This window comes from Bufo gargarizans, chromosome 5 (assembly GCF_014858855.1).
Source record: "Bufo gargarizans isolate SCDJY-AF-19 chromosome 5, ASM1485885v1, whole genome shotgun sequence".
NCBI lineage: Eukaryota > Metazoa > Chordata > Amphibia > Anura > Bufonidae > Bufo > Bufo gargarizans.
The window spans coordinates 138122153-138137256 of record NC_058084.1 but is presented as its reverse complement, the minus strand read 5'-3'; the positions used below and the strand labels follow the sequence as shown (position 1 = coordinate 138137256).

Below are 15104 nucleotides of genomic sequence, written 5' to 3'. Positions count from 1 at the left end.
ACTCAGACGAAGTTTTCTCTTTATATAAATTTAGGTGTAAAGGAAAAAAAATAAGTATTTACATTTTCTAGACATCTCTCCAGACATAGGCATGGGAATGAGACTGACATACAGCAAGAGAGACCTCAGTTTCCTTGTGTTTTTTTAACTTTTTTTTTTCTTTACATTTGATCGTAAATACTTTTCGAATGCTACACATTATATTACGACAAAACGTTGTTTTATGAAAGTACTTTTACTAAGCAATAAGCCATAATGTAGAAAAATACATTTTACCTTTTCAAGACTCAAAAAACAAAGAACAAAACTTTAGTAGTAGTGCATAATTATTTAGTAGTAGCTACAACAGGGGTTCCTAACTTTACAATAAGAGCTTGCATAAACATAACTTTGAGGTTTCACAATTAGGAGAATAAATGACTAGCGGGATGACAGTACTGAAATGGTGAAGGACAATGAAAAAGTATAATATTCTACAAGAAGACAGCAAAACAAACAAAAAAAAAAACAGAAGAAAATATTTTTGGTAGATTCACATGAAGAGAAGCATGGACAGCACTGGAGAGAAACACAATGTACTTTGTATCACATTCCAATACCAAATTGCCCATTGTCAGTTGGGTAATGGACCTATAGAAGAACTTGGATTACGTTTAGGAAGATGCTGTAGGTCCACAACCATGAACATCATTTTGGGCAGTTCCATACACAATGTGCTGTACCTATTTCCAGCTTTCATATTGTCAGTTAACTAGCAGATACTTACTGCCAGGACAATGTTACTATGTGCCTGGTCCAATTAGAAAGTTTAATAGGTGACTCTGAACTCCACCCAAAGTGGGGTGCATTGGAATGTCCATTCATTTAATAGAGCTGTTGGGGGGCATGTTAAGATTTTGAGTAAACATAAATACATATAAAAGTGGAATTAAAGACAGCACAACATTTGAAAAAAATCTAACAAGAGGGATAGTGCTCCTAAAAGGATTAAAGGAGCCGGTGCTGACACTCACCGAGGACAGAATCATCTACAGCGATTCTCCAAAATTCATTAGCAACATAGTTCCTTGCACTAGGTCATCAATGTCTATGTCCAACCCCAAAAGGTTAAAATTAAGGTCTTTAACCCTATTGCGGATAAAAATACTATCCATTTAATTTCAAGTTACAAAAATAGGAGCAAAATATTTAAAGCAATGATTGTCCTTTTTCTATTTCTTTTTATATAAAAACATAAACAGCTCGTGTGAATTCTAAGATTTGTGCACACATTGTACTTGTTCTTTGTCACTGCTATATATTTATATATAACATATATAACTTCTTAATTGGTCCACAAAGTAGATCTGTGCGTTCTCTAGTGCTTTGTACAAAAGAAAAACAATATTATTATCAAAATATTCATTTAATGGCTTTACTTAATACATAAATACATGTTTGTAGATAACACAGGAGCGATGATTGTTCAGTCAGTTTGTGATGATTTTTTTTATTTTTTTTCGTTTTGTTGGGCTGTATACACAGGTTGGCTGGTTGCTCATCGCTACAAGTATGCTACTCGTCGTCCTTTATTTTTAATTCTTTGTTTATACCTTTTCCCCAGGACTGCTGCCAAGTATTTCTTGACAGCCATTTGTTTTCTGTATCGGCTGTAGCTGTCAGTGAAGATGCCATCTGAGTGCCGTTTTGACAGTGGCTCCGAGTCGTCTTCCAGGCTGCTACTCAATGCACTGCAATGGTAAAAAGCAAGAGTTGCAGTCTACAGAAGCATCCCTCTACATGCAATGAGCTCTGTTCTCTAGCAGGGTCTGAGATACTTGGCTCAAGATACTGCGCATGCTGCACTATATCAACAGAGCTTACTAGCCTCAGTCACAAGACATACCTTAGAAGTAAGAAAGGCCCCATTGAAGAGTTACTAAGTGAGTTAACCAGGTAATTTCAGATTAAGATATAATTTACAGGTATTGATTTTGGGTAGTCATTAATAATCAATGCCCCATTGTTTAAATACAGCAGCTTGTCCCTCTGTCCCTTGCTGTAGGGAGCTTTCTTTATGCCAATTAACCTGTTCAAGTCAACATGTGCCATAAATCAATAAACAGGTGTATTGAATCAGTGGAGAAGATGTTGATTGTGTGTAGCAGGTACGTAGGAAGGGTTCTGCCACATGATCAGGTTTTTTTATACAGTTTTGAAAGCCAAAATCAGATGTTGATTATAAAAGGGGAGAGAGTATTGAGGACAGATATTTCTCTTTTTTAAATCCAACCATGGTTTGGACTTCAAAAACTAAATAAAAAAACCTGAACGTGTGGCAGCACCCGAAGACTTCTGCTATGAAAAATTGGTTGGAAGCAAAAGTTTAATATCAAAAAGGGCAGATTTCCTGTTTCAAATAAGATATATATATATATATATATATATATATATATATATATTTTACATGAAATTGGAGATACCAGTAACAACTGTTCCATGACCTAATCCTAATAACTGGCATGTATATATACCATACCCAGAACTGCCTTAAAATACTGTGTGTTGAAAGGAAAACTGATATATAGGTTTACATAAGACTCCTACATTTCATTGATCATTTTACAGTCACATTTGGCATATGAAAATACACCTTCACCTTATTATATGTAATCGCAATCTGTCTTGGATTCTTACCCTGTGATTCTCAATGTTTCTGACAAAGAACAATGTCAAGTAGATACATTACAATTAACTGTGTATCATTCTAATAAGGTGCAGCATGCTTCTTCACAAGCCATCCATAATTCCGCTACCTTCCTCTCCCCCATATAAGTACCCACAACATTATTATATATTATATATATGTTAGCAATGCTATTCTCTCAAAACAAGGCAGATTAGAATTATCCCCAAAAATGAACTGCATATGGCAGCTATAAAGTCTCATGAGGGATATGACAAATTTATATCTTACTCCTTCATCTGTCAAACACTTTGAGCTATCAGCTGCTATCTTGCAGTTATATCATTTATTATTGTGAAGAGAGGAGAGGTTCAACTTGTAATTAGCTACATACAATATATCATGATTTTACCCTGATTTATGTTGGCCTCCAAAAAACATGTTTGTCAAAGAGAAGGTCTTGTCTTGGAACAAAGGGACCATAAATTCTAAGAGCTTCTATTGTATAATCTTTACCATGTGTCAGCTGACAAATAGCAAGCAATGCTGTGTCTGTATATGTGTGTGCATGCTTATCTGAGTGTGAGCATGAAAAGTGTGTTTCAATATTTAAGCTTTATTGCTTGCAAAAAAGCGAGAAAAATATCTTAATGCCAAACCCAATTTTAGCAGTATAAATCTTAAACAAAGGGTACAAACATCTGCCACACTGTCTACCCAAGCTCCATTAGGCAACCCTATGCCTTGATCCATATGTTGGACAACTCCCAAAGGCCTCTGTCTCATTACCAATGACTACAAGGCTGCCCTGCCTTTTGCTACCATAATTGCCTCTAGGGGCTTCCTGTCAACAACATGAAAAGAGTTGTGTTCTTCTTGTGAAATATATGGCAGGATATTGATGTACTGATTGGGACAAGATCAACGGTGGCTTCCTAATATCCCCTTAACTGCCAGCAATTTGCTTTGTCTGTGCTGCATTGCTCACAGTTATCTGAGTGGTAAAATCCTAGGCTAGATACTGCATAGTCTGGTGACATCATCTACTAGGCTTAGGCATGTCAGGAGATGAATGGATACATGGTAAAACGTACTACTAAGTCATATTTAAGTGATGCTCAGATACAAGCACCATCTGTGCATGCCTCATGGTAAATAGCCATCAATATTAATTTTAACCTACATGTTCTATTCTGTTATCTATGGAGCTTAGTCCTACTCAGGTCTCTAAGCTGGTTTGCCGACTTGCATATATCCACTGGTAATTTAAAGGAGAATTTTAACAAAATCAACAAATGTAACAGTTCTAACACAGGGAGTCACAGGTTTTACTAACTAAAAGGAATTCACGTACTGTGACATCAACGTCAAATAATTTAAGATGACAGTTTGGAGACAATATATTCATCGCATGAATTATTCATGATGATGAAGATGCGATGAGTTCCCTTGAGCGTTATTAAAATGTTACCCAACCCAGAAATCTATACTACACGAGGGCACACAACTGCTACATTTTTCAAAGGAAAATCAATGACATATTTGACAATAAAATAAAAAAATGAGGCTCAACCACAAAAGGTAAATGCATCATCCAGGTGAAATAAACAACACAGCTTATTCTAGCTTTATTGCTATGGTGAAGCTGTGTAGCCCTGCTAAATGCGGAGGATAAAAATAAATATCATGGCATTTAAAATCCATAAACTAGACGTGTCTACTGGCTGATGTTTTGTGCTACATTGTCCATATGCTTCAGTACATAAGGCGGATCTGTTCTTCATAAATATTGATTATGGCCTGAACTTAGACTGATTTCTTATTTTTTATTTTTTTTTTTACTTCTTTGGATGTGTACAAATACTATGGTGTAAGAGCACAACCTTACCCTAAGCGATTGGCCATCAGAGTATGCAGGTATTTCCTCGCAGACAATTGCCCCAGTAAATTCCTATAGGCTTTGTTTAATAGATCATCAGCATGTCTGACAACAGCAAAGGAAAAAAAAAAAAAAAGGAAAGATGATTCCTGGAAATCTGACATCAACATGTGTTGTTTTCAAGCAAGAAGCATTTCTCAATGGAATGTGTGTATGTGTGCGGGGAGGGGTGGGTGCAGCTGACCCATTACAGCTTCCTGATTATGCCTAGACTGATTTGTCACAGGGTCATGTTTTACTCTTGTCCACATGTTATTCCTGATATATCCTTTCCTCCCACATCCACATTCTATATACATATACAGCTTTTTTTTTGTTCCCAGGATGCTGCTTAATTGCAAGATGCCACCTGATTAGCACTGAATGTCATTCATTTCCATAAATTTCCATTTTCCCTTTAAATGTGCGCCTCCTGTTAAATAATTTAGATGCATTGCAGAAATCGCAATATGGTCTGACATGAAACAGAAGCAGGGTTATTGTGTTTGCAGATTTTATTTAGTTATTTGTGACTATGCAACACATCATTTTAACTAGATTTTAGTTCAATGGGGGAGTGGGGGAGTCTGAATTCACCTCTTTTCCGGCGGGTAATAAAAGGAGTACATATCGTCTAGGACCGAGGAAGGATTTCCAATACCGATCGGATCATTATCGAAAGCAAAGTCTGGAAGAGTGTTACCATCCTCATCATACACTTCATCTTCAAGCCTAATGAGCAGAGAGAAAGAAAGGAGAATGAATTGTAAGGCTCTTAATTAATCAAAAAATGCATAATGACTTGATCAGTGCCTTTCGGAGCAATGTAATCCCTGGCAAAGGTTCATTTCTAGTGTCTACATTACTGGTCTTTTTTTCTCTGAATATTGTTCGGTGATGAGATGCCAGACGCTGATGGAAAAAGACCCCCTGAGACCCTATCAATCTGTAGGTGGGCGTGAGAGAAATAACAAGAGCAGCCCATCTGTGAGCTGACCTGAGGTTGGGGCTGGGCCAGAGCTAGCTGCCAAATCCTACAATCATTAGTACAGGGAACTGAGAGGAGAGAGAGGAGGTGGAGGGGAGGAAAGGAAAGATTAGAAAGGGTTGGGGGGGTGAGGGAAACAACTTTCCTTTATTGGCAGAACAGCATCATCAAACACACGATCAGCTTCCAAACATTAAATCAGAGCACTAAGCATTGGCCACAAAGCACTGAAAATACTTAGCAGTGGCATTACCCAGATCCCCGCTACGGAAGGAGGGGTATAGTTGGAAAGACTGGGTCCTGACTTTGTCGGGTTTTGTTTCTTTTCATGCCAAGTTCCTCCTTAAGATTTTTTTTTTTTCACTTTGTATCAGCTGGGATGTAGGTCACCGTAAGCTATTTTTGTCAGTTTGCTCTGCCAGCATTATTAATAATAGATCTTTCCAAAGTGTTTTACTCCTGCTAAATCTGGATCACAGTTTAGCTGTGTCAGATTCTCTGTACCGCAGACAAATGATCCCGAGTATCATATATATTAACGTAGCCAAGCACTGTACATAGCACGCCCAAACAGTTTACGCTGACCACTGTCACTGAACACACAACAAGCATAAATAGACTCTGGCATTTCAGCTGTTCCTGGACTGAAACTCCCATTGCATTGTGATTTGGATGATAGGAGTTGCAGCTCAGCAACAGCTGACATGAGAAAAACAATCTAGATCTAATAAAATCTATTTATTAAGTGACCAGGTAAAGGCAGGAAAGCAAATAAATAAAGGAAACTAAGATGAAAATCAATGTGTGCAGATAATTTATTTCGACAATCTACCTATTCGTTTTGTGACCTATTTTCCAAAAGCTTCATTTGTATTTCCGAATGTTTGTTTTTTTTATGCAGGGGAAACTGTGATTCTCTTGAGAAGAGTAAGCAATTTTCAGAGCAAACAATGAATTATTTATAAATCTAATAAGTGAATTGTGTGAGAAATTCAGAAGCGAAATAATAATACCAAGCCAGACAAAAGCAATAAAAATATTGATCTGGCCAATAGATGAAATTATGCTTTGCTATTTATCATTGCAAAGGCAAAAAAAAAAAAAATCCAGGGGTAAGAAGAGATGTAATGCCTTAACTGTTTATGACTGGTGTTGGCAAGGTATTCGTCATATTTCAATTGATAAGGTTTTTTCACTTTTTTGTTCATTCGATGCATTGTAAAGGACAAGGTTACATGATAAAATTTCTTTCAATGCAGTGTATCTGGAAAGGTTACATGATAACATACCTTACATCGAAAGACTACTCCTTCCAACGTCTCACCATAATGTTCTTTGAGCGAAACATTTTAAGGTGAAATCCCTTAATCTGGCGCGTCTGCTTTTACCAGCATTTTTAGGAAACATACGTTATGTGTACAATGGATTAAATAGCTCAATAGAAGCTTTTGTGCATTAATGCCTATGGTCTATATTGTTCTTACGTAGAGCATATACACTACTGTCCGCTTCTATGGAAATGAAACAGCTGAAAATTCTAGGATTATAAACATGTTTCGAAATGAAAAAAACTATTTTTGTTCATCTTGTAATTTGATGACTTTGCTTGTTCTATAGAGACCATGCACCTGTTCCATTGTAAAAAGGGTAACTCTCAGCCAGCAGTCAAAAGCACGAAGCACTGGGGACTTCCCTGGCTGTCATGTTTTGTCTTTTAGAGATGGACTATCACTGATCCTAAACCTGACTCTACTACATAATCTGAGGCAATGCAAAGACCTGTTCTGGAAATCGGAATCTTTTTCACTTGAAATCTGTATGTAAAATATGAAGGCAAAATTCCAAGAATATAGGGATGATATATGACATATATACGGAAAATGAGTTATATAAGATATTATTATTGGCTTCAAGTTCTATTGATAAGTCAGGGTCTTTGTAGATCTACCTGCTGGTATTCTAGCCCACTGCATATGAACGCATGCAGAGCAAGTCTACACTGACTCCTTCTCTTGCTTTCTATGTAGTAAATCAAGAGAAGCTACACATGGACTATAACATGCCATGCTTGACTATCACAGCTTCTGATACTGAAATGCAATATAATATTTTTTAGGATATGACAAATTAGTAGACAACAGGTTTTTATGATAATAATTAGACTGATACTTACCTAAGTGCCGGGTACTTGAGCGCAGTAGGCGAGGAGTGGACAGTGCAGCGCATTACTCCATACACCAACAGCCAGGTGAGCAGGGCTTTCCTGTACATTGTCATTCTGCGGGCGAGAGAAGTGAAGGAAACACTTTCAACAAGCACTTCTCATTAGCTCCGATCAATGTGCGATTTGACCTCAATTAGATCAATGCCTATGCAAGAAGGGCAGGCATAATATTTACCAACATACAAATCACACAACCTTCCACTATTGTACATGTAAAAAGTAGATACAACTGCAAAATTCGATAATAACAGTTCGTATAATCAAGCATGCAGGGATCTTACCATATAAAATAGAGAAACTCCACTGTGTCACAGAAAGAGAGATGTCAGGTCCCAAGTTAAAGCCAAGTGTCTTGCAAGTTTCCGCTCTCTCTTAGAATGTGGACTGCATTGCCTTGTGTGACAGGTTGGGATTACAGAGTAACTGAATGTTTGCTGCTATTTGGTCTAAAAGTTTGATGCAAGCCACAATTCCAGGGGAAAAATAAAGGTGGATTCCGACCGAGATGAGAAAAAGAGCAGGGGAATAAAAATAAAAAAAATAAGGAAGAAAATCTAACCTCCCTAGCTGAAAAAGTAAATGTAAGGGAAAAAAAACACGTTGTAGGTGCTGGGAATTAGATACGAATGAGATATATATATATAAAAAAAAAAAAAAGCAGTGAGCCAGGGAGGCAGGGAGAGCCTGGTGCAGACTGTTATGAGTCTTGGGCTGAGATGCTGACAATGAGATCAGATCTTCTCTAAGATACTTCTCCTGAGGCGTTTCTCTAGCTGCTTTCTTCTCCTTCTTGTGCTGCAATTCAAGTTGACCAGCCCTCCGTTCTAGTATGTATATACATATATTTATATATATATACACACATGCAGGATAGTTACTGCAAACGCCACTTTAGGAAGAGGTTGCTTTGTAAATGTTTGTGTGGTTATTACCTTTAAATACCAGCTATTGTTTGTGATTCTGTGGCGCTCGGATTTTTATCCATGGATCAAACAGCTTCCCTTTTTTTCAGAGTGTAAGTCACGTAATGATCCGGTATCAGAAAAGACGTCATCAGGCCAATTCCTCCAGGAACATGCTAACAATTATCATCCTTCCTCACAGATGATCCGAACACAGTCATAAGTTTTCTTATAAATATTCTGACATACGCATTCTCCTCACTTTAACTACACATCAATATTTTTTTTTTTCCTCTTTTGCCAAAATGTTCCCATTAATTATGTCTGACAGCACAGGTGACAAGCAAAAGTATTCAGTACTCAGTCTAAATGACAGGGGGGGAAAAAATGTTTAATCCAGGAAATCCTCACATGATTATTTAACAGATATTATACATATAATTTCCTAATGAACATAGACATACAATGTATGTGCTGTAGACATGTATGATCCCTCACCATAAATAGTTAAATGAAAATCCCTGACCTGCTAATGCATCCTAAAGATGTCCACATTTTCCCTAAATGCTTATTTTTTATTAATTTTTTTCTCTCTTTTTAAAACAGGATAATTGACAGATTTCACATATGGCTAAGCTTAAATGAATGGAGCTGTCCCTTTGCTGGTGCTGAAACTGGAGCTGCTGCTTAAAAGTCTATGCATTTTATATTGTATAATGACTTTATATTGATCAATCACGTATGCAAGTTTAATAAGATTTGCTAATTAGAGACCATTAGACACTTCAATCACATCTTTACATGTTTAATATGTGCCCTATAGAAGATAATGCTCTTCAACACTATGGATTTTCCACTTAGTGCATTTTCTACATCATTACACTATTAGTTAAATATCTGATAATAGTGGTTCCAAGAGAGAGGTACATTATGGATGTTATAGAGCTCTTTGGGGAATCCCTATTAGACTGTCTAAAGATTAAACATAGGTTTTTCCTTTCTTTCCTTTTTTCCTTTTTTCATTTACAGAAAATGACGTGAGATCACCACAATTACGTGGGTAGCCCACCAAGAGCCTCCCTAGACAATATGCTTAGAACAGGCTGTTCCGGAGTAAATAATACTGTATTACACAGACATTTACAAGAATGTTGGATGCCATCATCCATTTAAAGAAGTTTTTTTTTTATAAGCAGTAACTCATACACCCCTAAGGAATATCCGCTTAAGCTTCGCCCCCATTGCAATAGGCTGTATAGATGATTTTTTTCCCCCTTAGGATATAAAATATTAGATAAAGCAAATCTATTGTGATAAAGAACAGTCTGAAGGTTAAAAGACCATTCCCTTTTCCTCAAAATAAACTTCAAACAAATGTGTGAACTGATAAGATAATCATATTAAATCTATAGATTAGCATTTATGTGAAATAACTGTTAATGTTACATAAGCATTGCAAATTAAGTTTATAGGCAAGGCTTAACTTTGTAGACAATTTCTGAAATGTCTGCAGTGCTTAACAAAGGTGAACTGATTAAAGGGCGCCACCATGTGGCTGTTTTTTAGTTGAACACCAGAGAGAGCGCAAGGAGGACGCAAGGATCTACTGACAGACACTAGCAAGCAAGTCCATTCATAAATTTGTGAAGAAATGTCTGAAAAGTACTTTTTTTAGTTTCTTTCTGTTTTTTAGTCAACTACTGGAGACATATAGTAAAGTAATATATTACAATGTATGTAATAAAACAAACATGTAGGAATTAGCAAATAATAAGTAAGATACAGCCTAACCTTATTTATCAGACAACAAACTGACCTTTGCAAGGAATCCAACAACTTTCAATCAATGATTTACTGTGGACGTACCACAGATGGGAAAGCTGTAGAAGAAGAAGGAAAGCATTAAAGGAAATTGCATTTCAAGAAATAGGACCTATGTAAAACAAAGAGCCATAACACAAACAGTGCTAATAAAAATATTAATCATGGACTTTCACTGAGACGTTTTACTAGCGTTCCTCTTGAAAATAACTTTATATTCCAAAATGTTGCTACTATATTTTGCTGAGACACAGTATCTGGTTCACTAAAATTGCTTTACCTTCATCGTACAAAATAGATGCTGATGTACGTTAGTACCAAAGAATCCAAGGCTCTAATATTAGAAGAGATGATTATTGAAGTATGTACATGAATATTCATGCTTTATAGGTGTTGCGATCAATACATAATCCTTTAAAGACGTTACAGCGCTATGTGCCATGCATTAATAACTTTACAGAACAATATAAAGTCTGAATTCAGTGTGTGTGACCACAACCATGTCCTTGTTCAATTCAGACTGTGAGCTTAGGTTTGCACATAACAGTGTACGGTCATAAATAAGACTGGCATAAATAAGATTTTATTTGTAAGGAATCACCGTAAGCAATTTGCCTCTAGATCTGCAAGATTTGCAAAATTGTGCTGGCACTGGTATTTCTACATGAATATCTAGCTCTATTCATGGATATCTAGTTCTATTAAAGCTATAAAATCTATAACATCTTACAGCAGGCAGAGTAGACGGAGGCTCCTGCTGCAGCCAGATACAGGATTGTACAGAGGAGTTAGAGGGTAGAGATGGCTGATTTCTTGGGACATATAAAGAAGTTTTAATTGCAATATGAGACAAATCAAAGCAAAGAGTGAGATGAAGGAAGGATTTGCTGTGATTTTCTGCATTTTCTATGTTTAGTGTACCCAGAACTTGGACCCTAACTGATCTAAAACCATGGAAACTGTATATGGCCAGGCTAATTATCTTGTGTCTAAGGCCTCATAAACACGACCATATTTTCGGTCTGCATCCGATCTGCATCTTTTGTGGTTTGGACATATTAATTTCTATGGGGTCACAAGAAATGACCTATTCATTTCTATGGTGCCACAAAAAATATTTTGGGGGCAATAACAGGTATTTCTAAAGTGTGGATTGAGGAAATTGTGGGGTGCACACTGACGGTATCCATATTTTGCAGACAGTAAAATACGTAGTTGTGTGCATGTAGCCTAACACTTACACTCGAAGTTAAACAGATACAATGGTTGCCGTCTGATTTGATAAAATGTACTCACTGTCTGTGTAAGACAGTTAAAATAAAATAACATAACAATCTCTTTATTAAATAATTGGTTTAAAAGATACAAAGATCGTCCTGTTGTCAGAAATACAGAAAGATAGGGGGACTGCTGAACATTTTAGCACATAGGTGCAAAAATCATAGTGAGTACCTAAGTCTAGTAACAGCCGGGTATATATATAGGGGGCTAAAATAACCAGACACACCCCCCCTCCAAATTGACCCATAATGTTAAATGGGTATGGAGGTAAATAAATATATTCCCCCAGAAAAACACGGAATATCACCTGGTATTGGTTGATACAGTGTCATCAAACCGGGTTCGAAAAGCATACACTGTTATCTTAGATGGTGCCGAGACAGGAAATTATGTACAAACCGCTATAAGCAAAATGGGTTAATGGGTTGTAAGAGATAGCCTCTAAATGAGAAGCGGCGATATATCCGCTCTCTTCTACAGTGTCTCTGCAGAACTCGTGCAAATCATATTGATACAAGCTAACCAGTATATCAATGTGCACTAAACGTTGCAGAGAAGAGAGACGTGGTATTTATTTATCCTATCAGGTCTATCATCTAGCAGGGGATACAACGGATAGTTGCTTACCAGTACCTGTGATTAGTTAGCTAGGCAGTGCTTATAGCGGGTTTGTACATAATTTCCCATCTTGGCACCATCTAGGATAATGGCGTATGTTTTTCTAACCCGATTTGATGACACTGTATCAACCAATACCAGGTGAAATGCCGTGTTTTTCTGGGGGAATATATTTATTGACCTCCATACCCATTTAACATTCTGGGTCAATTTGGTGGGGGGTCTGTTTATTTTAACACCCTGTAGATATATACCCGACTGATACTAGACTTATGTGTTCACTTAGATTTTTTCACCTATGTAGTAAAATGTCCAGCAGTCCCCCTGTAACGAGGGGCCGGCTATGTGCGCGTTCTTCGCAGCACCGCCAGCACCCTGCGCAAGGAGAGGGACAGGGATGTAGTCTCGAAGGAGAGCCGAGCGCCGATAATGATGATCGGTGCTCGGCTGAGTTGGGCTGCTGTGAGTCACGTGATGCTGGCCACGTCATGTGACTCCCCAGTCAGAACTATTTAAACATGCAGCCTGCTGGGCACAGGTTGCCTGTGAAAAAGGTATTTTCATTTACCAAGTACTCTATTTTGGTTTGCCTTGTACCTTGACCTCGGCTCTGTTTCCTTAACCCCGCTTCTGCTGTTTCCTCTGTATTGACGTGACTTCTTAGCATTCGGACATCGGCTTGTGTTTGTTGTGATTTGGTTATTCCTCTGTACTGACGTGACCTCCTGGTATGGACCTCAGCTTGTTTTGACCTTGCTTACTTTTTTATATTTATCTTTTGTCCTGTATTTTGACTGCTTGTGTATTTACCCTTCGTGTCTGCCTGTCAATTTGTTTATTATTTTTTCCAGTTTCATTGTTCCCTTTAAGGCCCAACACGTACTCAGTTTAGGGAACGTCATCCTGTTGTACACCGTCGCCTAGGGCGGACTGTGCAAGTAGGCAGGGACAGAGGTGTGGTTTGAGCTCAGGGCTGTGCCCGCTCTCCCCTTCAGTGACACCCCCAATCTGTCTGTATTTCTGACAACAGGACAATCTTTGTATCTTTTAAACCAATTATTCAATAAAGAGATTGTTATTTTAGTTTAACCATCTTACACTAACACTTATTTGAACACATTTGCAAAATAACGATACACTTAGGGCTCATGCACACGACTGTATGTATTTTGCAGTCCACAAAACATCTGTGTTGGATCTGTTTTTTGGGGGCGGATCCATTGTAACAATGCTTGTCTTTGTCCCCAAAACGGACAAGAATAGGACATGTTCTATTTTTTTGCAGAACTGACATGCGGACATATGGAAACGGAACACACTGAGTCATTTTAGTATTTTTTGCATTGAAATGATAAAACAGAGAAGAAACGTAAAAATAATAGGGTCGTGTGCATGAGCCCTTAGTAATAGGTTCAAGTCAAAGGGCACCTAAACCTTTGTTGAACACTTGGAGGTGCTGAAGCGCTGCTCAGAGTGTTCTGTCTCTTGACTTTCTATCAGCTCTGCTGGGCATTTTATGTTCATTATGGTTCAATAGAATGTATAAGGGATCCCATACTTTATATGCTTGAAATAAATGCTTGAGCAGAACCCATGATAACTGAATTAAGTCAGTTTTTTTTCATATTCCATATAGTATAGTGAACAGAACTAAGATAATGATTTCCTTACATTCACAATTTTACTTTTTCTTTGTTTCCTCTTTTAAATTGTTTCCGTTTCAAGAAACACTATAAATTTTGCATCAGTGATGGCTGAATCATCCTTTCAGTGAGTAATTACTTACAGGAAATGTGTTTTGCAGCACAGTCATCACTGTGAGACATGTTAATATAAAGAGTATTGACATTCATTTGTCAAGGACGTACTGAGACATACGGACATCCCCGCGACAATGAGTGGCAGGAGATCTTTGAGACTGGCAACACGTGGTTTGATTTGTCATGTTTACCTTGTGGATCAATAGGCGTCTGTGTTGTTTCTGGTACTGGCCACACCCTTAACCTCCAGGTGTTGCTATTGTGGTCATTTAACTTTCCATATTTATAGTTGTTTCTCCCACAATGCTGTGTCGTTTATAGCTTTAGTTAGACCTATGGATAGCTGGTGTTTGGATGTCAGCTGAGTTCCTGCTGCTGCCATAGCTTCTTGAAAGTTAAGTGTTACCTTTCCCTTAGTATTTTTGGCTTTTCTTTGTGTTGCATTTCCTTGGTGTTTTTGTATTAGGCCTTAAGGAGACTCCCGTCATGCTTCCTTTTGGAGGAACAGAATGTCTCATTCCTGTGATTAGTACCAGGGTCCTTTAGGGTTAGATAGGACTTTAGGTATTCCTGTGTACTCACCTACCACTGGGGTCTGTTCATACTGGCAGTCATATAAAGCCTACAAACCTCCCTATTGCTGAGATCGAACACAAGCCCACAAAGAAAAACATGCACTTCACTGACGTGTGAAGACGCTAGGGACAGCAAGTGGAAAAACAATTGTGGAAAAAAAAAAGACTGAAAAAACTATTTAAAAGTGCAGGGACAGAATAGGAATCATTTCACAGCATCTTAGTGCAGGGTGAGATGTCAGAAAGCGCTAGGGACATTGATAGTAAAGTGATTTACAAGTGCAGGGAACGATTATTTTGGGATCCAAATAGTCATTAGACAGCTCTGTCATTCCAGCGTTTTGTTATAAGG

General features: G+C 37.7%; 1 protein-coding gene across 1 annotated transcript; it reads right to left on the bottom strand.

Moving 5' to 3' along the window:
* Positions 1-1441: 1441 nt before the first annotated feature.
* ADCYAP1 (adenylate cyclase activating polypeptide 1) lies at positions 1442-8377 on the bottom strand. The gene is made up of 5 exons (XM_044295644.1): positions 8077-8377; positions 7745-7849; positions 5181-5315; positions 4554-4649; positions 1442-1730 (listed from the first exon to the last, which is right to left on the bottom strand). Exons 2-5 carry the CDS (start codon positions 7846-7848, stop codon positions 1544-1546), a joined length of 522 nt encoding a protein of 173 aa, XP_044151579.1. The 5' UTR covers position 7849; positions 8077-8377; the 3' UTR covers positions 1442-1543.
* Positions 8378-15104: the final 6727 nt, after the last annotated feature.

What these genes read in the sequence shown, in the direction of transcription:
- ADCYAP1 (XM_044295644.1), bottom strand. Translation starts at nt 7,848, where the DNA reads ATGACAATGTACAGGAAAGCCCTGCTCACCTGGCTGTTGGTGTATGGA. An exon ending in CTCAAGTACCCGGCACTTAG is followed by an intron (nt 5,316 to 7,744) that starts GTAAGTATCAGT and finishes TCTGCTCATTAG; the next exon opens with GCTTGAAGATGAAGTGTATG. An exon ending in CTGATGGCCAATCGCTTAGG is followed by an intron (nt 1,731 to 4,553) that starts GTAAGGTTGTGC and finishes TTACCATTGCAG; the next exon opens with TGCATTGAGTAGCAGCCTGG.